The 26,415-nt window shown below is 44.4% G+C and overlaps 1 protein-coding gene across 4 annotated transcripts in view; it reads left to right on the forward strand.

The window, feature by feature from the left end:
* Positions 1-26,415, forward strand: part of LOC126299390 (UBX domain-containing protein 4-like) — a 108,219-nt gene that overhangs the window by 22,119 nt on the left and 59,685 nt on the right. The window contains exon 1 of one of the 4 annotated variants that reach the window (XM_049991260.1): positions 10,905-11,195. The exons of the other annotated variants lie outside the window; for them this stretch is intronic. Coding sequence (XP_049847217.1) covers positions 11,132-11,195 — 64 coding nt within the window. The 5' untranslated portion in view covers positions 10,905-11,131. Of the gene's footprint in view, positions 1-10,904; positions 11,196-26,415 lie in introns of those variants that run through there. 4 annotated transcript variants of the gene reach the window in all.

Genomic DNA, 26,415 nt, shown 5'->3' on the forward strand with positions numbered 1-26,415 from the left:
GCAAATTGTTGTTGGCGTGGTTTGTTGTTCGGCATCAGATGTTGCAGAATTTGCACTTTGTAAGCTCACATATGAAGACACTGGTGATCTACATGATGCAATGTAGATCGAGGTATATCAAGTTGCCTAGATGCTTGATGAGTTGACTTGCATGAGCTTCTGAGAAATGTTTGTCTGATGTACTCCACTGTCTCTTCTGAAACTCCATAACGTGCACTGCCAGAATGTTTCAGAACACTTCCTGTTGCCAGAAATTTCCTATACCATTCCTAAATTGTTTTCACATCAGGTGGATCACATTCATACACACGACGATAATTTCTTTGCACAGTAATAGGCGGATTTTATTTCTGCAAATCACACTATTGCATGCGTGCGGTGCTGCGGAGTCACAATTTTCACGTCATGCGATCATGCAGCACTCTGGGGTGACAATACTTGGCACTTCTGATGTGGGAATATAAATTCTTTGAGAGGCTCTACAATATAGTGCATTTTTCATTGTTGTATCTACTGTGGTTTTTTCCTCTCCTGGGTCCTTGAAATTAGGGAGGTTTGAGTGGGAGGGACACCCTGTATATGTTCAGTGTGAAGAGTGCAGGTGCAATTGTTTCAATGGTACCCTTGTATTTCATCTTGGCAACAAAATTGAGATTTTCACTGAAATCCATTAAAATTAACACTGACCGTTCATAAAATGTTTCATTCTTCATTTTCAGATAATCAGATTGTGATTGAGAAATAAGAGTGTGGAGTAAGTTTTTCAATTTTCTTAATTGGTATCTCTCAGAATTCTGATATAGAAGTGATTTGAACATGTAAAGTCAATCAGTTGATATCCATTGACGGTACTGAACGATCTCCTCAGGATAATAGTCTTCTATTTCATTTTCTAAGTGGGTTTGAAGCAATGAACTGGTGGGGCATTTTTCACACAGACAGAGCATACAGGCTCAGTTATTTATATCACATGTTATTATTTTAATTAGATCTTGGTATGTCTCATTAATAGAAATGGAATTTAGAAGCAATTTAACATTTTGGTGTCAAATGCCCTCACATACGGTATGTGATGCAAGTGTATACTGTTTAGGTCGAAGAGAAGCAGATTTTGAGAATCCTACTTTGTCTTCAGGATACTTCTTTTAATAGAGAGAATACAGTTCAGTTAAATTACTTAAAACAAGATGCTTTTGTTCATAGGTATTTTTGCTGGTGCTCACTTCTGTCTTTTTTTCCCAGGTATTCTTGTTTTTTCGTCATCCAAATAAAAACTAATTTTTGCACTGTATCATGTGGCAATGTCTTTCTTCTTTTCTGCTCAGCCATTTATTAAATACTCTTCTCCATTAAAAGAGCTCTTGCTTGTCATACCAAATATTCAGAAACCTGAAATTTGGAACTGACTTTCTATCAAGCCCAAGTTGGCGGCACATGAGTAAGTAACCGAATTTTTTCCACATTTATTTGCATATTCAATTTTCTGTTTGATTTTGTTCATGAGTTCACCATGATGTTTTGCCTTTTCTTCCAGTTCTGTTAAATCACTGTCAGGGATAGTGCTTGCATCAGCAGCCAGCTCAACTTGATATCTGTGTGAAATTTTAGTTTTCAGAGTCTCGGCTGCTGATTCCAATTTTCGTTCGGCTGCTGCATACCGACTATGCGGAGCGACTGAATGCAGCTTTGCAGGAGATACTCCTAAGCTAGTTAAGCTAGTATTGAGCACAGATTTTTCAGGAGTCTGCACCTTCGCATTGCTGTCAATTAGATAGCCTTCGTAAAATGATGTCAGCAGTGAAACAAGTCAGTTAGTTATTGACATTTCTTGTATCACATTTCTTAAAGGGGGGCTTTAAAACGGCATATTTCAGTTTTTCGGGAAAACTGCCTTGAGTTAGCGATGCATTGCGTATTTCAGATAGGACTGGGCTCATTACATGGGGAAAAACTGGATGAGCATTTATTTTGAGAGAATATATAATTTTCTTAATTTTTAATGAGAAGTTGGTGAAACATCCATATGATTGAATTTTATGAGAGTCATTTTTCAACTTCCTGCTATGATTTTTCTTTTGAACAGTTTGTCCCTATGCTTTCTACAGTTCTTAAGGAATGATTATTAAATGGATTTTCTACCTGTGATTAATCATTTATAGCCCTCCCATTCAGGTCAATAGTGATTTGGTCTCGTTTGTGGCTGGTTGTCCTGTCTCTGTTCACTACATGCCATATAGCCTGAAGTCTGTCGTCGGATTTATGAGTTATGAGAAGTGCATATCCCCTGATCTTTTTAAAATAACCTTTCATAGTAATTTTGAGTATTTTCTGGATTTTTCAGCTATTGCAGGATATCTACTTGTTCTTGCCAACATATACATTTACATTTTCCTTCCACAAAATACATTAATCCCTTTAGTGATCCTTGCTTTTTACATGGCTATTTAATGTCCTTTCTGATTAGCTTATACGGAAAGATATTTTTTAATAATGATATGAATTTATCATGGAATAGATTCAATTTGGTTTATTATAAATTTCATCAAAGGTCATCCTTTGTAAGCTATTCTTATAAACATTTGTCCTGGAGTCATTAATTACTCTAACTAATTTCCACTGAGGGTTATCCATACTGTACAGCACTGTGTTATGTATCCTAACGAACAGTGCATCATGATCAGAGGGAGCATTTACTGCTGGATAAATAGTTATTTTCTTGCTTTGAGCTTCACCAAGAAAAACATCATCAGTGTCCTACTGTCTTTATCCACCAGCATTGGAAAATTAATTACTGAGATCAAATTGTAGAATCCAAATAAGGTTTCCACATCATTTTTCCTATCAGAATCCTTTATCAAATCTCCACTGAAGTCACTACAAAGTGAACTATTTTTCAGTATTAATTCAAAAGCACACACTCTTATGTGCTGATCACTAGAAAATCTGCCTGTCTCAATGCGTTTGAACTTGTGTTCTGTCTCAATATATGTAACAACTCCTTTTCTCATTGTAGTTATGTATGAGAGAGCTGGTGTCCTCAGATAGGTACAGGATGTCTATCTTTTCAGAGCTCTCTAAATTTTCCAAATAGACAAGCAGCTCTTATACCTTATTACTCAATCAACTAATATTTTGACAAAATAAGCCAACCTTACTTTTCTGTGCATTGTTAAAATTTTTTGTGGGGCTCTTCTGTTATTTTGACTTATTTTAAAAGAGGCTGCTTGAATCCTGATTGTAACCTAAAAAAGACACCTCTGACACCAGTAACAACAGGGATCTTGCTTTGTGTGATATAAGCATCCCCTCCCACCCATCCCTTTATATTATCTGCAAGAAGCTCAACCATCCTATCTTTACCTCTCCTATTCAGGTGTAGGCCATGTTTATTATGTCCCCATCTCCTAGTTGTAGCAATAGGCGCTGTACTCATGTGAGAGTTCATTTCAGTCAGCAGCAGCCTGCTCAACTCAGTGTTTACAGCAGTGTTAACCCATGGCTGGTCATATCACTGCAGGACCCCCACAAAACTCACATTTTTACATGTAATCATTACTCCTATTTCATCCAGGTCATCCCTAATGCTGTAATTGCTGTTCTTGGCCAAGCTCTTCCCTGCCCCATTCCCTGCTCCACGCTCTACAATAACCTCATCCTCTTTGCCAAAACCTTTGCACAGGTTCTCCATGACCACTCTCACCTGGCTAAAGCTAGCACTTGGCTTAACAATACTTATTACCTGTTACCTTGTTTCTAATTTGTCCTGTACCATCTGACTCCACCCCACCCCTGACTGATACCTAGCAGCAAGAACCTTTTCTTCCTATTCTCTTTTGGTGCTGACCTGCACAGTTTCTTTGCTAGACATCTGCTACACTCTACTGTGACTTTCAACTGGATGAGGCTTTTCCTCTCCTCCTTCAGGTAACAAGTCAAATTTATTTGGTACTATGAGCTCAAACGTAGGTGAAGTTGAAGAGATGTTCCCTTTTTACCAGTTCCCAAGATATTTTTCCCCCTTCAAACTATCTAGCTCAAATTTTGTGTGTTCTAATTCAGCCTGAAGGGCACAAATCTTTGCCTGCTGCTCAGCAATTCTCTTGTCTTTCTTTTTTTACAGAACCTACAGTTCTATGGGAGAGCTTTGTTGAGTTCCCCATTCAGTTCGCCACTACAGTTGCCCAAGCAAAATTCCAACCCTCAGTCCACACATACCACCCCCTCTTTGACTATCCTAAGGCAACATCCACGCTTACCACTGATTACAACACAACACACACACAAACACATATTACACACTTACAAAAAGAATTAAATCACTTAATACACTTCACACTACACAAATTTACATTATGTATAAACCACAAAAATTAGGCGTATGCTTTAACACTTCAGTAGTAGGTGATTATTTGTGCTTTCAACAAGAACTCAGCATTCACGTAACAACAATATATGTTGATCAACTTAATCACAATAGAATGTAACTTTTGCTGTAACTTTAATTTATGGAAACTGTACATGAACAAACTACTAGTGGGTTCTAAATCAAACCCCTTAAAAGTTACTCTGCTTTCCGGAACTATAAACTTAATAATGAACACACACATTGCTTAAAATGTTGGAAGGAAAATCAGAAAGGTCAAATGGGATCCTCTTAAGTGCGCCAGAATGTAAACAAATATAGGACTACAACCTGATCTTATGATCTTTTCATGTTTCCTAGTCTAATGCATAACGAAAAGTGATATCTTTAATAGTAAGGTTAAAAAATGCACTAATACACTTATTTAATGAGTAATTTGTACTAAGCTAAATGCTTTGGAATTAGAAAGTAACATTTTAAAAACTTGATGAAATTGTGCTGGAAAGAAACCTCTCTCTCTCTCTCTCTCTCTCTCTCTCTCTCTCTCTCTCTCTCTCTGCATCATGCTGACTGCAGTCAAATATTCTCACATATGATACACGGTGTATTTCATTAGTATTTTTGTCTCTTTAGCAAGCTTCAAACGGGTGAGTTATAACCTGTGAATTATTCTAGTGAAATTCCTGTACTTCACTCTGAATGATGGAGTGATTCTCTACAAGATCACACATAACAAGATATTCATGTACTTTCGGTTCTTATTTAGTGATTTTAAAAGTCTGTGACTGCTTTTGGGTGATGCATGAGTGAGGTAGGAGCTCTTGTCAACTTGATGTAAACACATCAATAAAATTATCTGTTAATTTTGTTATAGTCTCTAGAATTACCCCTCCTTCAGTTAACCAACACTTATATGTAATTTCATCAATACAGTTTGTACCAAACAGTCAGTCAGTCAGGCTTGTCAAACTTGGATATTAGGGACATGCGCCTAAGAAATGCTGGGCATGTAGGATTGTATGCAACAAATGCTACACAGTGTTTGTATGATGATTGTGTGTGTTCTTCACACTTTGTTCTTTCAGATTACACCCTTCCACTATCAACTTAAAATTCTGGTGTGACACACACATACAAACAGCTTGCGTTATACTGATATAGGCAAGAACACAGTGCTTTGGCTGTGATTTGGAGAGTTTTGTGAATTCAGTATTTACATCTTGGTATGCATCTTTGAAATATGTATACACTCCTGGAAATTGAAATAAGAACACCGTGAATTCATTGTCCCAGGAAGGGAAAACTTTATTGACACATTCCTGGGGTCAGATACATCACATGATCACACTGACAGAACCACAGGCACATAGACACAGGCAACAGAGCATGCACAATGTCGGCACTAGTACAGTGTATATCCACCTTTCGCAGCAATGCAGGCTGCTATTCTCCCGTGGAGACGATCGTAGAGATGCTGGATGTAGTCCTGTGGAACGGCTTGCCATGCCATTTCCACCTGGCGCCTCAGTTGGACCAGCGTTCGTGCTGGACGTGCAGACCGCGTGAGACGGCGCTTCATCCAGTCCCAAACATGCTCAATGGGGGACAGATCCGGAGATCTTGCTGGCCAGGGTAGTTCGTCCCTCCATTCATGCCTGTCGCGACACCACTAACGGTGTGTGGGACCGTAGCCCAGCTTCATGGAGACAGTTACGAATGGTCCTCGGCGATACCCCAGGAGCAACAGTGTCCCTAATTTGCTGGGAAGTGGCGGTGCGGTCCCCTACGGCACTGCGTAGGATCCTACGGTCTTGGCGTGCATCCGTGCGTCGCTGCGGTCCGGTCCCAGGTTGACGGGCACGTGCACCTTCCGCCAACCACTGGCGACAACATCGATGTACTCTGGAGACCTCACGCCCCACGTGTTGAGCAATTCGGGGGTACGTCCACCCGGCCTCCCGCATGCCCACTATACGCCCTCGCTCAAAGTCCGTCAACTGCACATACGGTTCACGTCCACGCTGTCGCGGCATGCTACCAGTGTTAAAGACTGCGATGGAGCTCCGTATGCCATGGCAAACTGGCTGACACTGACGGCGGCGGTGCACAAATGCTGCGCAGCTAGCGCCATTCGACGGCCAACACCGCGGTTCCTGGTGTGTCCGCTGTGCCGTGCGTGTGATCATTGCTTGTACAGCCCTCTCGCAGTGTCCGGAGCAAGTATGGTGGGTCTGACACACCGGTGTCAATGTGTTCTTTTTTCCATTTCCAGGAGTGTACAAACCTGTAAAATTGTGAAACACTGCTTAAGCTTATGTACTCCAATTCCATTTTCTTTCACACACATGCACCCGCACCCTGTTTTTCCTGGAATCACACAGCTCACATCCTGATCACAGTAAAAGTCAAGTATTTTTTTCACACAATGTCTTACCTGGCTTTGGATTTGAGGTCACTAATATACATCATTCTGCAGATGAATGTTTTGCTCTTCGTACCATGTAATCTGAAGTGGAAAAGTCTTTCATCGTTTTTCTTATTCTCCATCTCTTTGGAAGTTCTGTATTGTCAAAATATGAGTTTTGTCACACATATAGTTGTGTATTGTGAAAATTACCTTTCAGCTCAGCTATGATTTATCTTTCTCCATTTTTTTCACACTTTTGCAGTTGTGCCACATGGGTTTGCTCCAACAGTGAGGCAACCTTTCTCAGTTTTTGCTTGGGTACTTTTTCTCCTGCTGATGCCTATTTTTCTTGACAGGAGATTCACCTAAATACTGAAGGCTAGTATTTAAAGAAGACAGAGCCATGTCTGATGCTGTTTCGTCTTCATTGAAAATCTCCTCCTGAAGTATATAACACAGATGAGGCAACACCTGCAGAGGTTGACGAGTTTTTTGGTATATGGTTTCTACATTTGCTGCAAATTTTTACACCTAAAAATACATTCGCTGCCTCAGCCACACCATTTGGGTGGGTGGGGGGGGGAGGCTGCACGAACAACCCTCCTACAGCCCTATGAGGCCTTAGTCCAGTCCCGTCGCGACTACGGGAGCATGGTGTACGACTCAGCAGCACCTTCAACATTGCAGATCCTCGACCCGATTCTCCATTGTGGCGTCAGACTGGTGACAGGTGGCTTACGCACTAGTCCGGTGACTAGTCTTCTTGTAGAAGCTGGAATCCCTCCCCTATGATTCCGCTGACAACAGTTGCTTGCGTCATACATCGCCCGCAATCATGCCTTGCCCCACCATCCAAACCGCAGGCTTTTTTTTTTCTCCATATCTTCTGCACTCCCCTCCCCACAACGGCGACCTAGGTCGGGTCTCCCGATCGCGGTCCGCGTTCGTTCCCTTCTCTCGTCACTAGAGTCCTTTCCCCTTCCTCCATCCTTCCAGCCCTCTTCTTCTACCTACCCCTCCTTGGTCCCTCCCTCGCTTGCGGCTTTGCTTGGATTTGTCGTGCGACTCCAAGTCCTCTGTTCCACCTGCCAGTCTTGGTCAAAAATTCCTGGCTCTTCTTGCCTCGTTTCGCAATGCAGATGTAGTCTACACCGATGGTTCTGTGGTCGATGGATGCACTGGGTTTGCTTTCATCCACGGCGACTATGTTGAGCAGCATTCCCTGCCTTGTGGGAGCAGTGTTTCCACTGCGGAGCTGGTTGCTCTTTATTGTGCACTTGCTCACCTTTCCTCCTGCCCTGGGGAGTCTGTCATATGCAGTGACTCCCTGAGTGGATTGCAAGCACTCGACCAGTGTTTCTCTCGGGACCCTTTGGTGCACGGTATTAAAGATGCTGATTCTGCTCTCACTGAGTGTGGTCGTTCAGCGATGTTTGTGTGGACCCCGGCCCACATCGGCATTCCAGGAAACAAACATGTCGATCGGTTTTCCAAGCAGGCCACCACTTCGTCACCTCTGGAACTTGGTCTCGTGGAAAGGGACCTCCGGTCAGCCCTACATTGCAAGGTCTGCGATGTCTGGAGCTCTGAATGGTCTGTCTTTAACATGCCAAATAAGCTCCAAATGGTAAAGTTGTCCACGGCCGTATGGAACTCATCCTTGAGGGGCACACGTAGGGACTCAGTTGTTCTCTGCCACCTCTGATTTGGGCATACGCGGTTGACCCACAGCTATCTACTTTGTCGTGAGAACGCGCCCAAGTGTCGCTGCGATGCAGGGCTGACAGTGGTCCATCTTCTGATGGACTGCCCCCTTTTAGCCCCCTTGCGGCAGTCCTTTAATTTACCAGCTGCAGTTCCTTTAATTCTCAGTGACGATGCCTCTATAGCCGACTCAGTTTTACGTTTTATCCGTGCAGCTGGGTTTTATCACTCACTCTAGTGTGGGTGCTCTTGCATGATTTCTCAGGTTACACCCACTCCAGTGACTTTTAATTGTGACATGGATTTGAAAATAGTGTCTTTTATGGTAACAAGTTGTGTTGGTACCTCTATCAACGCTTTCCAGCTGGGAGGTTCTTTGTTTGTAGTTGAGTGGTTGACCTTTTACCTGATCCATCAACCACTGTAGTCTGTTTTACTCAAGTCAACTATCTGCTCTGCTCCTTTTAAGTGTCCTCTATTTTGTGTTACTGTGGCGTTCATTTTAGCTCTGTACCCCTTGGTGTTCCCTCTCTCTGGTTGCAGAGGTTACACTTTTACTGTATAGGTCTTTTACAAGTATGTCTGTTTTTAACTGAGGACTGATGATCTCGATGTTTAGCCCCCATCAAACCCCAAGACCAACCAACCAACCAACCCAGCTTTATGAAACAGCATGTTATTTTTAACAGAAAGATATCTTCAGATGTAAAAGTAACTTTGAGCACACTTCAGGGGAGTATTACAGGATCGTTATGTTTCGCATCATATAGACAGGGATATTATAAATGATTGAAACAATGTATTAAATTGACTGTAACTGCATTAATTGACATATTGACATAAAACTCAAAAAGTTTTGTATTGTTGCAGCCGCACTTCAGATTCCTGCGACAAGTGCACAGCAGTGAGCAGTTAGGCAAGATGGCAAACGGTTCCGGTATTCGTACCAGATAGGGTTGATAGAAGAGATAGAGAAGATCCAACGGAGAGCAGCGTGCTTCGTTACAGGATCATTTAGTAATCGCGAAAGTGCTTCAGAGATGACAGATAAACTCCAGTGGAAGACTCCGCAGGAGAGATGCTCAGTAGCTCGGTACGGGTTTTGTTGAAGTTTCAAGAACATACGTTCACCGAGGAGTCAAGCAGTATATTGCTCCCTCCTAGGTATATCTCGCGAAGAGACTATGAGGATAAAATCAGAGAGATCAGAGCCCACACAGAGGCATACCGACAATCCTTCTTTCCATGAACAATAAGAGACTGGAATAGAAGGGAGAACCGATAGAAGAACTCAAGGTACCCTCCGCCACACACCATCAGGTGGATTGCAGAGTATGGATGTAAAAAAGCATATGTTGTGCTTGAAATGCATTCACATTAGTTTGCTGTAACATTGCAATGACACTTCAGAATGAAGTTCAACAAAGAACCACCAATTGTCAGTTCCATTTAGCAATGGTGTGCACAGTTTAAAGCTTCGGGATACGACTTCAAGGACAAATCAACAGGTTGAGATGCAGCGAGTGAAGAAACGATCGAGCTCTTGTGGGCAAGTTTCACACTTAGCCCATAGAATTTGATGAACAGAGCAAGCAGAAAGCTGGACATACCACGACTGACCATTTGGAAAATCGTATGGAAACAACTGAAGCTGAAGCCTTACCACTTGCAATTGCTGCAAGCTCTGACTCCTGGTGACAAAGTCGGACGTTTCGAATTTTCGGCACGGTTGCAACAGTTTATGGAAGAGGACCGTTTTTCATGAAAAACTCATTTCAGTGATGAAGCAACATTTTCTGTGAATGTCACGGTGAACAGGCACAATGTGTGAATCTGGAGCATAGAGAATCCCCATACTATCGTGTAACACATTTGAGATTCAGAAAGTTAATGTAGTCTTTTTAGTCTCACAGTTTGAAGTTTTTTCTTCTGTAGGAAGACCATTACAGGACATGGTGGAAAATTGGGTCATGCCACAACTGGAGACTAATAGTGTGGACTTCATCTACCAACAGGGTGGTGTTCCACCCCACTTCCATGATGACATTCGTGAATTCCTGAACAGAAATTGAGAAACTGATGGATCAGTCATGGTGGGGTTGATGATCATCAATTCATGTCATGGCCTCCACACCATCCTGACGTAAACCTGTGCGATTTGATTCTGTGGGGTTGTGAGAAAGATCCAGTGTTTGGGTCATCTCTATGAACTAACCTACTAGAAGTGTGTGCTTGCATTAACAGTGCTTTTGTACAGATTGATAGAAACTCATTGTGCTGAATGTGGGAAGAACTTGATTATTGATGTGGTATCAGCAGAATCAGTGGGAGTATCATATAGAGCACTTGTAATATATTTAAAAAAAATTAAAGTTTTCTTTTTGTGTGCAGAGCCCTATGACAATATGTCAAATTATATAGCTACAGAAAATCTGTGAAATCTGTTCAGTTATATCTAATAACCCTGTAAATAACCTAATGGATAACACTGGAAGTTGCATGAAGCTGTTCAAAGGTGATGCTTTTGTATATAGAGAAGTCGCAACACTAGAAAATTATAGTATAATGTGGGAAGACCTGCAGAGGATTGACACTAAGTTTAGGATTTGGTTGTTGACCTACAACATAAACAAATGTAATGTGTTGTGCAAAAACAGATGGAAAGACCAGCTGTTGTTTCATTACCAAATTGCAGAAGAACCACTGGACAAGTGAAATTCGGTAAATACCTGGTAGCATGTGTACAGAACAATTTGAAGTGGAATGGCCACAAAAAACTAATTATAGGAAAGGCAGATGGCATACACATTCATTGGAAGAATCATCGGGAAGTGTGGTCCACTAACAAAGAAACCTTCGTAATGACTGATACTTCAATATTGCCCTTACAGATAATGTTCATGCAGGAAGTGGAGAGTATCCAAAGAAGAGCATCACATTTTGTCATGTTTGTTTAGCAATTGTGAAAGTGTCATGAAGATATTCATACAACTCGAGTGACATACGCTATAAGAGATTCATTGTGAATCACGGTTGGTTTACTGTTAAAATTCTGAGAGCATACAGTCCTGGAAGAGTCTCCTCCATGTATCTCACAAGGGGTGTACAGAGAAGTTGTCCTCCTGGTTTCATGGGTAGGATCTAAAACTCCAGACCGATCTGTCTCAATAATGGAATGTGCAGACTGCTCAAAAGAATGATGGACCAATAATTGCTTTGGTGTAATCTCAGGTTTTCTTGGCATTATTGATTAATGGTGTGCTCATGGATGTTCAGCCAAACTAAGCTGACCATTACTCTGACTGAGTGGCACCTGTGGGGAGTGACCTTGACAGGAGTAGGGAGGGTCATGGCAAATATCAAGAATGGTGGAAAGATTAAAGTAAACAGATTTGGTTGTGAGGCTGCAGCAGTCTCTTCAGACAGACCTGAATGCTTCACTGATGACTGTTATGATCCCAAGAAATTTTGCTCTTTTTGCAATGCTATAGAGGGAAAACAAAATGAAGCAAACTGCAGAAACTGTCCTTCAATTTTTACTTTCATCTCAGACTGATGGAAGTTTCTCCCTATCTACTAAGCCCATGCTTTTTGTGTGGTATTGAAAATGTATGTAGATAAATCTCTTCACTCAGTAAACTACGAAGTGTTTCTGTCTTAAAATGATGACCTGTATACAATCCAGATCATTACTCCCTTGTGATAAACTAGGAAATGATAGCAATGTGAATGTGTATAACCCCAGCGATTACCGTTTACATTGGCACCAAATAGAGCAGTTACACACCTTGAGGGAATCACCTTAATCTGCAAACTCTTTATCTGCCCTCTTTCTCCTACTGCTCCCTGCAGTGTTGAGCTAGAATGGACCTGCAGTAAAGCCTGCCTCATAAAAGGTAACTGAAGGAGTGTTATATATTGTCAAGCTTTATATTGATGACTCGGCTACTATTAGGACAGCTGTCAGTACTCGCTCACACCATAACCTTTCCCTCAGCCTTTTGGCTTAATTATTTGTGGTCCCTTTTTAAGATTTCACTTCCCCTTCTCTAAATTTCACATCAGTGTGAGCTGTTTGGGGAATGGCACCTTACAAGATGCATTATTTATTCACCGTGTGCTGTGATCCCATGCACCTACTTTTAGAGGATTTATGTTTACACCCAAATTCCAGCACATAAGCCAATCTGTCACAGGGTGGTGGTCATGCACCAGCACATTTGTACCCCATGACAATGCAGGTATCACACTGCCGATACCTGAGTTGCACATTCCACATGTTTGCCAAGGAGATGGTGCCTGTCTGAGTCAGAGCAGCAGGGCTCTGGGCAATAGACATGCTGTCTTTGTTATGGTAGGGTAGCCCCCCTGAGGCGAGCCTCTGATTAGAGTAGCTGGCATCAAGGCAGCTGATGCACAATGAAACAGATCAAACTCGTCTATACTGGTGCCAGCTCAGTGATCTCAGCAGATATGTAACAAGATTTCAATGCAGATGCTTACAATTGCAAGGTGTTTCAATTTTTAATCAAGCCATAGGATGAGAGTTGGACAAAAAATAATGGAGGTAGACAGTTCACCCAGGTCGTGGTATGCTCCAGAACTGATGGAGAATCTTTCACAACTACTAAACCATTGTGTTTCACTGAAAATATTGAGGAAGTTTTTGGAAAAGTTGCTACAATATAGAAAATGATAAATGGATGTCTGTTGAAGAAAACTTTAATGCTAACCAATCACACACACTTCAGGCTGATGGCATGCTTTGGGATATACCGGTTACAGTTTCTCAACAAGATTCTAGGTCTCATCTTCCATTGTGACCTAACATTACAGACAGACAAAGAAGCTACTCTCATTCAGAGAAGACCTAAGGATAATAGAGTGGACCTGGAGTTTTCATCCTGAAATTCGATGGAAACATCTTTCCTAAGATAGGAAGGTCATGGCTTTTGGATGGGATGTAAAACCCTATCTTCCTGAACCTATGAGATAGTGTAGGTGCCTGAGGTTTAGTACATATTGTCTCCTGCTGAACATGCCTGTGGAGCATGTATAAGGACAATGCATGAAGGCAGACCTTGCCAACAACACTGTAATTCTGAACACCCTACATGTTTCAACTGCCCACAATACCAGTCCTCTGTCACCGTAATCTCTGGGCATGCTTCAGTGTCCACCATGCAGTGCGGCGGTGGAATTTTGTGTGTTTGGGAGAATGGGGGCTTTGGCTTCACTGCCTGGACCGTGAGGAAGGTACACAGCAAAAAAAGAAAAAAAAAGGAAAAAAAAACTCGAAGTGTGTGTGCTACATGCTGATGAGGTGAAAGGCTGTTGAGATTAAAAAAAAAAAAATGTTCTAGTGGGCAACGTCTGGGGCATCTGCTGCTGCTCCCCCCCCCCCTCCCCCCCCTCAGTTGTAGAAGACTTGTTCAGGCTGTATGGCTCTACCTGGGTTGACATTCGTTTCACTAGCATCTCATGGAATCCCTATGGAATGGTTTCATCAAACTACTATTGCCGACAGGATGGATGTACCGTCAGGTAGTACTTACTCCCACTCATCAAAGAGAGCTCTGTTGGTCAGTCCTCCAGAGAAGAAGTCTCCGAATCATAGTAATAGGACATTATTGTGCAATACCATGTTTATTGTAATCAAGCGAGCTGGGGGAACCTTCGAGAAGGTCTCCCCTTTCTATATTCACAAGGCATTGGAGGGTATTGCTGGCTCACTAAAAAGTGTCAAAGGACTTTGTAATGGAACACTTCTTGTTGAAACTGCTAATTCAAAACAAGTATCTAAGCTCCTGGGATGTAAGGCCTTAGGTGACTGCCGAGTCGAGGCTGAGTTGCATAACCCCTTAACTTTACTAACTGCTCTGATATAGAGAGATGAACCCTGCAGAGTTATGGGAAGAATGGAAAAATATGGGCATCACGGAAGTGAAGAACTGTATGAGGAGAGTCAATGGCATGTTGGGAGAGTCTACATCATTTATCCTAACATTTAGTACTCCAGAATTACCTGAAGACCTCCTTGCAGGCTATGTCTATATTAAGGCTCACTTGTTTCTTCCTAACCCACTGTGATGCTTCAAATATCAAAGATTTGGCTGTACCATTGTGGGATGTAATGGGAGGGCTGTGTGTGGAAATTGTGGGGGCTCAACTCATGAATCAGGCAATTCTTATACACTTCCTCTGAAATGTATAAACTGCTCTGGGGATCACCCATTATGGAGTAGGAAGTGTGCGGTTTACAACGAGGAAAGGAAAATTCAGGAGCTGAAAGACACGAGCAGCATACCCTATGGGGAAGCTAAAAAAAGATTTCAAAGCGACCTCTGGTTTTTGCTACTTTTTTGCAATGGCCCTTGTAAAGCTAATTGCCAAGTGTGATACCTCCACACAAATCCAGGCCACAGATTAAAGTATGAGCACATGCACTAGTCGGTTTACCTGTGGGGAAAATGCTACTCTTGAGCCAGAAATCATTGGGAAGTCATCGGGGATGGAATTACCACCGAAGCCACTTACCACTGCTCACCATCGTAAGTCTACTAAGCCATCCTCTCAACCCAAGCAGCTAACTTCTCCCTTAAGTACGGAAAAGCATCCTTCAAAATTTCATTCAGAGTCAAAGAAAGTGGCAGTTAAACCTTTGGGTCAGTGTGCTCTCTCCACGTCAGATGGGAACTACGCTCTTGAGGATATGGACTTCCAATTGGAGGAACCAGAGTGCCAGGAACTGGCTTATGTCCTCCCTGACCTCCTGGGTAAATCACCACCTCTGAGGGAGAAAGACGAGGTCAACCATTGGTAATCAATGGCTGCCACAGGGACATCTGTGTTGCAGTGGAATTTCAGGTCCTCGTCCAGGAGAAACCGTTTTGCACCTGCTTACAAGAAACTCATTTTAAAGTCACGGACACGCCTGCATTACGGTGTTACTCCCCCCATCTCCTGCAGGGAGGACGATATTACTGGAGAAAGGGCTAAAGATGGAGTGGCTGTTTTCATTGATGACAGATGCTACTCCTCTCTTGTCTCTCTTACTGCGGCCATACAGGCAGTTGCCATGGAAGTTCTAGCACCATTTAAAATCCCAGTGTATTCTTTATATCTTCCACCTCATGATACTTTATATGCAGAGACACTGACAGAACTCTTCTCAGCACTCCTGTGTTCAGTCCTCCTTGTGGGGGGTGTTCACTGCAAATAATGTGCTGTGGGGCTCGGCTAGCTCTTGCTTCAGGGGTCAAATGATCAAGCGAGTCGTCAATTATGAGAATATCTGCCTTTTGAATTTGAGTCAGATGACACACTTTTCCCATAGCTGCAGGGTCTTTTTCAGCCACTGATCTTTGCTTTTTCTCCCAAGCTATTGCAGACTCAATTAAGTGGGACATGGCTACAGATTTACATTCTAGTCACCACTTCCCAGTGTTTGTCCATCTGCTGACTTGGACAGTGGTCAACAGGAGACCACGAAGATGGGTGATTTTGAGGGCGAGTTGGTTGCAGTACCATCAACAGGCTATTTTTGAGTAAAAGGATTGTGCACAAGAGGTGGTGTCCCATATCACTTGAGAGAGCCAACGGGCTGCCGCAGAATCCATCCCCCTGTCTGGTAACCACCTCACATGACCACCTGTACGTTGGTGGAATGACGGACAGTCTATACGTTTGCGGAATGACGACAGTCGCATGGCAATCAGAGTGAGACGAACAACTCTGGGGATCTTCAAACACTGTCCAACTACAGGAAACCTTCACGCCTTCAGATCTGCGAGAGCACATGTGAGACAATTAATAAAAGAACGGAAGATGGACTCCTGAAAGGAATTTGTGACTTCCATTAATCGGTTCACTTCCACAGCACAAGTTCGAGAATCAATGAGGCAGATATCAGACAAGAGCAGTACACATCTCCATACAGTAGCTGAACGCTTTTTTACAGTCATTGTGTCATCCAGACAATCTCCTATATTTCAGGTGTTTGGTAGGACTGCGCAGATGAGGAAGCTCCATTTCTTCTCGCATAATGAAGAAATCTACAACCTTCCATTCTCCATGTGGGAACTGGAATCAGCTCCATCTGTGGCCAGAGACACTGCTCCAGGACATGATGAGATTTATTAGGTCATGCTTCACCATCTGTGCCCTGAATTGAAAGGACAGCTCCTTTCTTGTTTCAATCAGATCTAGTTTGATGGACAGTACCACACGACTTGGAAGGAGGCAATATTAATTCCATTGCGGAAACCAGACAAGGACCGTAGCACCCCCAACAATTACCGGAATGTAGTGCTGACCAGTTGTGTGGATAAGACTCTTGAATGCATGGTCAACCACCACCCTGTCTGGCTGCTCAAATCCCGATGTCATCTGAGCCGGTCCCAGTGTGGTTTCAGGTGCTACCATTACACCCTTGACAACTTAATTCTACTGGAGGTGGCAATACAGGGTTCCTTCTTGTGCCAAAACCATTTGGTTCGTGAGTTTTATGGGTCTCAAAAAACCATATGATACTACTTGGAGATAAAACATCCTTTGCCAGCTCCATGAATGGCGACTACGTGGACGTCTGCCACTTCTTACCCAATCCTTTCTCGAGGACTGGCGTTTCTGATATTGCATTGGTGATGCCTTTTCTGCACGCTATGTTCAAGAAAACGGGGTCCCCCAAGGCAGTGTACTCAGTGTCACATTGATTGGCATTGTTATCAATGCCATTTCCTCCACAGTCAGGAGCCCTGTCAAATGCTCTTTGTTTGTGGATGACTTCGCAATCTTCTGCTATTCCTCGGATCTTAAAAGGACGACGAGGCAGATAAAGATGACCATTAGGAGGCCAGAAACCTGGGCCAATACAACTGGTTTTCGGTTCTCACCAGAGAAGACTACACGTGTCAATTTTAACAGTGCTCATCGAAGGTTTAACCAACCAGTGCTCACAGTGGAAAACAGTATTTTACGTTTCCAGAAAACTGTGCACTTTTGGGTTCATTATTTGACTCAAAATTAAATTGGCTCCCACTTCCGAAAATGCTATGAACAAAGGGCTTCCAGTCATTGAAGTGCCTTAGTGGAAAAGCATTGGGAGCTGATAGGTCTCGCCTCCTGCAGTTTTATAGGTTTTTTATTCAGTCACATTTAGATTATGGCACTGTGGTCTGTGGATCAGTCCATATTTCCTACCTCAAATGTTACACATTGTTCATCATGAGGGCATTTAGATATCGACTGGAGCCTTTCGAATCAGCCCAGTTCAGAGTCTATGTGCAGAGGCTGGCCAACCACCACTCTGGATTCAGTGACATATACTTTGGCTCGACAGGCACTGAAAATTGCAGTGTCTCCTCAGGCATTGGCATTTAGTGCAGTGGTCCAACCCCACTTTGAACGGCTGCTCAGGAATCGGCCCTATGCAACCAAGCCATTTGGGATATATCCTACTGACTATTTCAAGGATCTGGATCTATCAGACCTCCAAATACACAGCCAGGGATGGAATGTGTTGCTGCCTTGGTGTCTTGAGAGGCCCAAAGTGATCTTGAGCGTGACACGGTACAAGAAAACTTTTACTCCAGATGACATTTTTACAACTTTGTTTTCTTCCATTTAAAATATATACCACACTTTTATCGTTGTTTGTATAGATGGACCCCTGCAAGAGAATTTACTTGGTTATCCCTCTGTTTTCCTTGAATAGGGTTTTCAAAGTGCATCTTCAGGAATAATTTACAAACTCTGATTTGGAGTTGTATGGCATTACAATGGCACTGGAGAGGATTCACAAACATTAGCGTACAAGGTTTCTTGTCTGTTCTGACTCACTTAGTGCACTACAAGCATTTCACCAAATGTATCCAGTAGACCAGTTGACTGAGCTCATCCATGACTACTTACAGTGGCTCCAACACCATGGCAAGGAGGTGGTATTTTGTTGAGTATGTTGCCCCATCGGGTTACAGGGAAATGACATGGCTGATAAAGTAGCCAAGGAAGCATGTTGGGATGATGATGTCTGTCAGTGTCCCATCCCATTGCATGCCATCATCTCATTTTCTGACACACATTATGCATCAGTGGGAGACTGAATGATTGCAGGTGACAGAAAACAAAGTGCAGTCACTGAAATTGTCCACACAGGCATGGCGGACTTAATGTCAGCCTCACTGTTGGAAGGAGGTTTTGCTTACCAGGCTGCACATCAGACATAGTCCTTTTAACACATGGCTTCCTCCTCTGTTGGGAGGATCCACCATTCTGAGCAGTTTGTGGTGTGCCATTTTCAGTTCGGCATATTTTTGCAATGTTTGTCCTATGTACTGATATCAGGGCAGCCCTCAGTCACAACGGAGATCGACCCACCATCCTTGCCAATACTGATTTCAGTGTTACAAGAGTGATGAAATTTTGTGAACTGTCAGGGCTCATCCCTAATTTGGTGGGGAAGGGTGTCAGACTTTAATGCATTATCAAGTGCCCTTCATGTGGGGACAGCCTCCATCCCCACCCATGAGATAGGCATGCTGAATTTTTGCCAGGGCACTGATGACGACGGCATTGAGCGCCCATCACCTTGAATCATAATCATCATCAAAAAACTCAAACAACTCCACCCAATTGACATGTCATCAAATTTTGCAAACATTGTGGTAAAATCCTCACCTAACACTATGACAGTGAGGTCTCAAAAACCAACTCTCACTAGCCACATTTCAAAGCTTGTTTTTAGTAAAGGGAGATTACATGAGCTCTCTTGACCCTCAGACCCACAGCACCAGTGGTAACCACGCCACCAGTGCAACAGGGGACACCTCGGTCTCCTCCATCATCAGCAAGGGAGAGGACACTTGTCAAGGTGGCCCCCTTCCAAAGTGAAACAGACCAGCAGTCTTAACACCAACCAATGGCTGAAAGAGCCACAGACTGCGGGTCACAAAAAGAGTGGTCATCTTCTATTGCAGATGTCAAGACAAGAAAATCCTTACATAAAGTGAAACCTCACAAAGACAAAAAAGGAAATTGAATGTGAAACTAGATTCTGGTTTACCTGTTGTTGTCCCCACCTCAGTGGAGCATGAATCAACAGCAAAATAATTCATAGTGCGGTTTCCCCTTCACAGCTTTCTCAGATCCCAACCTGAGGTCTTTGAATGAAATTGTAATGGCTACCATCACTACCTGGCTGAACTCCGTCAACTGATGGCTACTCTGCAGTCTGTTTGTCAGTTCAGGAAACATAGTTCTCAGAAACTCAACACCCTAATGTTAAAAATTAAAAATGTACAATTGTTACAGTAAAAATCACATTAATACTAGTAGGGCATATGGAGGAGCTTTCACTCTCATACAGTGAGACACTTTCAGTGAGCAGGTGGAATGTGATGGTTCCCTGTAGGGTTTGACCTCCATTTTTCAAAATTTACCTGAAGAGCGAGCCAATTGGGGAAGGGCGCCGTACATGGTGCATCGTGTCCATCATGCACAGAGACCTATCGCATTCTTCGTTGACGTGGATCTGCACCTCTGCTCATTCTCCAACTGTTGGTCGAGGTCACCCTCCTGGGGGCATATTTTTCCATCAACTGTGCAGTATCATTTCCTACACTGCCGATGATAATGGACTTGTTTGCTTGGTTGCACCTGATATCCAGCACGGTAGTCAGTCTGTTGTGGTGGGACTGCCATGTACCCTGCTGGTTGTAGCCCCCTGACTACACAGGGATCACTCTGATGATGCCTGTGCCGTTAACTCCCCATGTATTCCAAGGGGTAGATGCCCATTCCCCTGGAGCATCAGGACTCCCAGCAATGGCCATCCTGCCAGCTGGCCATTGCTGTGGCTGGGTGGCACGCGTGGGGAGGGCCCCTGGTCGGAGTGGGTGGCATCAGGGTGGATGACCCATGATGAAGCATAGTACATCATCTCTTGCTGGTGGTCGAACACCAGCAGTCTGTAAGTGTTCACAGGCTCAATTCAATGCACAGAAGTAAGATCTCAAATCGTCCCCCTCCCAGGCCACACCATGGTAGGAATGTCAGGCTAAGGATGGCACTGGCTCTTATTCACCCTGGTACCTAGTATGTTAGAGAGATGATGGGGAACCTTTCATGACGATGAAGCCTTAGTTTTTTTTGTTGAGCATTTAGAAGACAAGTTTGGGGAGGTGGAGGGCTTGTCCAAAATGAGATGTTGGTCAGTCTTGATCAAAACTGCATCCTCTGCCCAGTCATGGGCGTTACTCGCTTGTGACAAGCTGGAGGATGTTTCTATAACCATCAGACCTCATAAGAGCTTAAATATGACCCAGGGTATCATATATGACATGGACCTTCTTTTGCAATCTGAAGATGAGGTGTGCACCAGTTTGGAACAGCGAGGTATACATTTTGTTAGGCGTGTCCTCCGGGGTTCGAGGGATAGTCAGGTTGCCACCAGTGCCTTCATCTTGGCCTTTGAGAAGGTCGAGATGATGGTTTACCACTGTGATGTAAAACCCTATATCCATCTCCCAATGCGTTTCTTTAAATGTTGGAAGTTTGGTCATATGTCTTCCCGCATTACTACCAGCATCACATGTCGAGATTGCGGATGCCCAATACTCCATGTGCCCCACCTCCTATCTGTGTCAACTGTGGAGATCACCATTCACCCTGCTCGCCAAACTGCAGGATTCTCCTGAAAGAAAGGAAAATCATGGAGTACAAGACCCTGGACCGACCGACCTACACTGAGGCCAATAGGAAATTTGAATGCCTGACATTGTCCTACACTGCCACTACAACAGTTCTAGCACAATCATCTCTGCCAACCCCAGAGACCTCTCAGAGACAGAAGACTACACCTGCCCCCTTGATGGTGGGGGGCACTTTCCTCCCTGTTGCTCCTGCACCACCTACTTCAGGAGCAACACCCCCCAACCATTGGGGACATCCGTCCCCGCTTCTAAGCTGGAGAAGTGTAAAACTTCTTCGGCTGCTCTTGCTATGAAGCGGTCCCTTGGGTCACTCCCTTCCCAGGTTTCTGCTAGTGGGAAAGATGACACCCGCCAGTGGCAGAAGAGCCCAAAAGCAGCTGGTCGCAGGCCTTCATGCTCATCCTCATCCTCAGTCCCGGAGACTGAATCAGTGAAGTTCTTCCAGTCAGGGAAACCCAAGGAACAGCAAGAGAAATCCAAAAATAAGGTCACCAAGACCAAGGGAATTGCGGTGGCACCCATACCATCGCTACCTCCAAGCTCTGTGTCTGTGGACGCCAGAATCTCCACCTCATCCACAGAGAACTTAGATCTCGTCAGACCCTCAGACAATGGATATAGACTGTTCAGGCAAAAAGTTGGTGGCAGCAGGTGACCCTGAGGTGTAAACTGCCTCATTTAATGTTCAATGCCTTCCCAGTCTCACAATGACATCATCCTCCAGTGGAATTGCAGCGGCTTTTTCCACTGCCTGGCTGAGCTATGGCAACTGTTAAGCTTTACACCTGCTTTCTGCATTGCCCTCCAGGAAACCTGGTTCCCAACAATGTGGACCACTGCCCTCCGTGGCTATAAGGGATACTACAGGAACTGTAGCGACTGTAATGTGTGTCAGGCGAAGTTTGCTTTTATGTACTAAACACATTATGTAGTGAACCTGTTCCCCTTCAAACCCCTCGTGAAACTGTGGCTGTCAGAATAAGCGTGACACAGGAAATAACTGTCTGCAGTGTATATCTTGCTCGAGATGGTGTAGTATCCCTGAATGTATTATCTGCACTGATTGATCAACTCCCTAAACCTTTCCTACTTTTGTGGGATTTTAATGCCCGTAACACCTTGTGGGGTGGCTTCGTGCTTAGTGGCTGAGGCAGAGATGCTGACACTTTATTGTCTCAGTTTGACCTCTGCCTCTTAAATGCTGGGGCCACCACACATTTCAGTGTGGCTCATGGTAGTTACTCGGCCATTGATTTATAAATTTGCAGCCCAGGACTTCTCCCATCTATCCACTGGAGAGCACATGATGACCTGTGTGGCAGTGACCACTTCCCCATCTTCCTGTCAGTGCCTCGGCATCAAGCCCACAGACGCCTCCCCAGATGGGCTTTAAGCAAGGAAGACTGGGAAACTTTCACCTCTGCTGTCATCGTTGAATCTCCCCCACATGAGAACATTGATTTGATGGTTGAGCAGGTGACTACAACAATCGTTTCTGTGGCAGAAAACACGATCCCTCGCTCTTTTAGGTGCCCTCAGCGAAAGATATCCCTCGGTTCGGTGGTCGCCGGAAGTCGCTGAAGCAATTAAGGAGTGTCAAAAAGTTCTACAGCGGCATAAGGGGCACCCTTGCCGGGAGCATCTCGTAGCCTTTAAATGGATCCATGCTCACGTTCGCCAACTTACCAAATGACGGAAGCAAGAGTGTTGGGAGAGAGATGTCTCGACCATTGTGTGCCATACGTCACCTTCCCAAGTCTGGGCAAAGATCAAACGTGTTTTCGGGTACCAGACCCCAATAGGTGTTCCTGGTGTTAACATAAATGGCCTGTTATCTACCAACACAAATGCGATTGCTGAACACTAAGCTGGAGCCTCTGCGTTGGAGAATTACCCCCCCCAGCACTCTCAAACGGCAGCTGGAAGGGAAAGTCCCCTCGTTTATTACAAGCCACAGTGAATCTTATAATGCCACATTTACAGAATGGGAGCTCCTCAGTGCCCATGCGCATTGCCCTGACACAGCTCCTGGGCCTGATCGGACCCATAGCCAGATGATTAAACATCTCTCATCTAACTACAAGCGACATATCCTTGTCATTTTCAACCGTATCTGGTGCGATTGCATCTTTCCGTCGCAGTGGTGGTAGGGTACCATCATTCCAGTGCTCAAACCCGGTAAAAACCCGCTTGATATGGATAGTTATCAGCCCATCAGCCTCACCAACATTTTTTGTAACCTGCTGGAACGGATGGTGAGTCAACAGTTGGGTTGGGTCGGGTCCTGGAGTCACGTGGCCTACTGTCTCCGTGTCGGGGCGGCTTCCGCCAGGGTCGCTCTACCATTGTTAATCTTGTGTCCCTAGAGTCTGCCATCCGAGCAGCATTTTCCAGACACCAACACCCTTTTGCCATCTTTTTTGATGTACGAAAAGCGTATGACACAACCTGGTGATATCATATCCTTGCCACAGTATAAGTGTGTGGCCACTGAGGCCCACTCTTGACTTTTATCCAGGATTTCCTGTCGCTTCGTACTTTCCATGTCCAAGTTGGTGCCTCCCATATTTCCCCCCATATCCAGGAGAATGAGGCCGCGCAGGTCTCTGTATTGAGTATCTCTCTATTTTTAGTTGCCATTAATGGTCTAGCAACAGCTGTAGGGCCGTCCATCTCACCTTCTCTGTATACAGATGACTTCTGCATTTCATACTGCTCCACCAGTACTGGTGTTGCTGAGCAGTGCCTACAGGGAGCCATCCACAAGGTGCAGTCATGGGCTCCATCCCATGGTTTCCAGTTTTCAACCGCAATTTCATGTGTTATGCACTTCTGTCTGTGTCGTACCGTTCATCCAGAATCAGAACTTTACCTTAATGATGATCCACTCACTCTAGTGGAGACATATTGATTCTTAGGACCGGTTTTCAACGCCCGACTGACTTGGTTTCCTGACCTTCATCAGCTTAATCGGAAGTGCTGGCAGCACCTCAATACCCTCTGCTGCCTGAGCAACACCATCTGGAGTGCAGGCTCTACGCTGCTGCAGCTTTGCAGAGCCCTTGTTCAATCCCGCCTTGATGATAGGAGTCTGGTTTATGGTTCGGCAGCACCCTCAGCGTTATCTTTACTCGACCCAGTGCACCACTGTGGTGTTCCCCTAGTGACAGGAGCTATTAGGATGAGTCTGGTGATCAGTGTGCTTGTGGAAGCTGGAGTGCTTCCATTGCAGGTTAGGTGTGCACAACTGCTGGCCAGTTATATAGCACATGTTCGTAGTTCTCCTGCGCATCAGAGTCACTGTCTCCTTTTTCCACCCACGGTGGTTCATCTTCCACATTGCCGGCCCAGTTCAGGGCTTCCAATTGCAGTTTGTGTCCGATCCTTTCTTTCTAAGTGGAGTCCTTGCCTTTACCACCTATACTTGAGGTCCATTCATGTACACCTCCATGGTGTACACTTAGGCCGCAGCTTCGCTTGGACCTTTCACATGGCCCTAAGTACTCAGTTAGACCTGTGGCTCTCCGCTGCCACTTCCTCTCGGTTCTTGACAAGAACCAAGGCTATGAAGTGGTTTACACCGATGGGTGATGCTCATGTTGGCTTTGCATATGTCAATGGAGGACATATTGAACAGCATTCCTTGCGCAATGGCTGCAGTGTATTCACAGCAAAGCTGGTGGCCGTATCTCGTACTCTTCAGTATATCCGTTCATCCGCCGAGGAATTGTTTCTTCTGCATACTGACTACTTGAGCAGCCTACAAGCTGTCAACCAATGCTACCCTCGCCATCGTTTGGTAGCATCCATCCCGTCATTCAGTGTGTTCGTATGGACCCGAGGACACATCGGCATCCCAGGCAACAAACTTGCCGACAGGCTGGCCAAACAGGCTACTCGGAAATTACTTCTGAAGATAGGCATCTCCAAACCTGACGTGCATTCTGCCCTACTCCGTAGGGATTTTTGGCTTTAGGAGATGGAATGGCATAACAGTACACACCACAAACTGTGTGCCATTAAGGACACTATGAATGTGTGGAAGTCTTCCATGTGGGCCTCTTGCAGGGAATCAGGTGTCCTCTGCCGGTGTCACATTGGCCACACTTGGGCAATCCATGGTTACCTCTTGCGCCGTGAAGACCGGCCCCAGTCTCGGTGCGGAGCCCGGTTGACTGTGGCCCATATTCTGGTGCACTGTCCCACTTTGACTGCCCAGCGCCGAAATCTTGGGTTACCAGACTCGTTGCCGCTCATTTTATCTGACAACACCTCATTAGCTGATTTAGTTCTGTTTTATTCGTGAGGGTGGGTTTTATCATTTGATCTAAGTTTTAGTGCATGTCTTTTGTCCCTCTGTGTCCTCCACTCTAGTGCTTTTAGGGTGTAGGTTTTAATGTGTTGCACAGTGGCTGGCTTCTCCTTTTTATTCTTGTGGTCAGCCAACCACTGTAATCAGCTTTCTTGTTTTACTCTCTTCTGTTTCCAGCGTCTCTGTTGTTTTCTTGCCCTCCTTTGTTCCTTTTAGTGTTCGTTGCCTTTGCTTCATTCTTGTGCTTTTTTCTTTCTTTCCATTTTGTGTTATATGTCTCATCTGTTTCATTATCACACCTGTGGTATTGTTTTATTAGGAACAAAGGACCAGTGACCTCATAGTAGTGTCCATCTCCCCTCCCCCCCCTCTTTAAACCAACCAACCAACCAACCATCACTATATTGGAAGCTGGCCAGTCCATTTCACATATCAGAGAAATAGTCCGTAATATCTACCTGCCTTCCACACAGATGCATGCCCTATAACGGGCTGGTGGACCTAGTGGAACAGCTGCCCCCATCCTTCTTCCTACTAGAGAACTTCAGTGTCGACACTTCTCTGTGCAGCAGAAAAAGGAAGTATGCCTACTTAACAGTGAAGTTACCACACATTTCAGTTCGGCCTACAAGATATAATAGGCCACAGACATTACAATCTGCATCCTGAGCATCTCACCCTTGATGCAACTGAGCATCCATGGGGACTTCTGTAACAGTGACAATTTTCCTATCACTCTCTTCTTTCTCAAACCAGTGACGATGGCATATGCACTACACTGGCTGCTTCGGAAAGCCAACTGTCAAGCTTTCACTTTGAAAGCAACTTTTGAAGCCAATGAAAAGAAGGATATCAAAGGAGTTCTACAAGATCCTATTGACACAATTATACATGCTGTGGAAGCAGTGATATCCTAGTC

This window comes from Schistocerca gregaria, chromosome X (genome assembly GCF_023897955.1).
Source record: "Schistocerca gregaria isolate iqSchGreg1 chromosome X, iqSchGreg1.2, whole genome shotgun sequence".
In the NCBI taxonomy this organism is placed as follows: domain Eukaryota; kingdom Metazoa; phylum Arthropoda; class Insecta; order Orthoptera; family Acrididae; genus Schistocerca; species Schistocerca gregaria.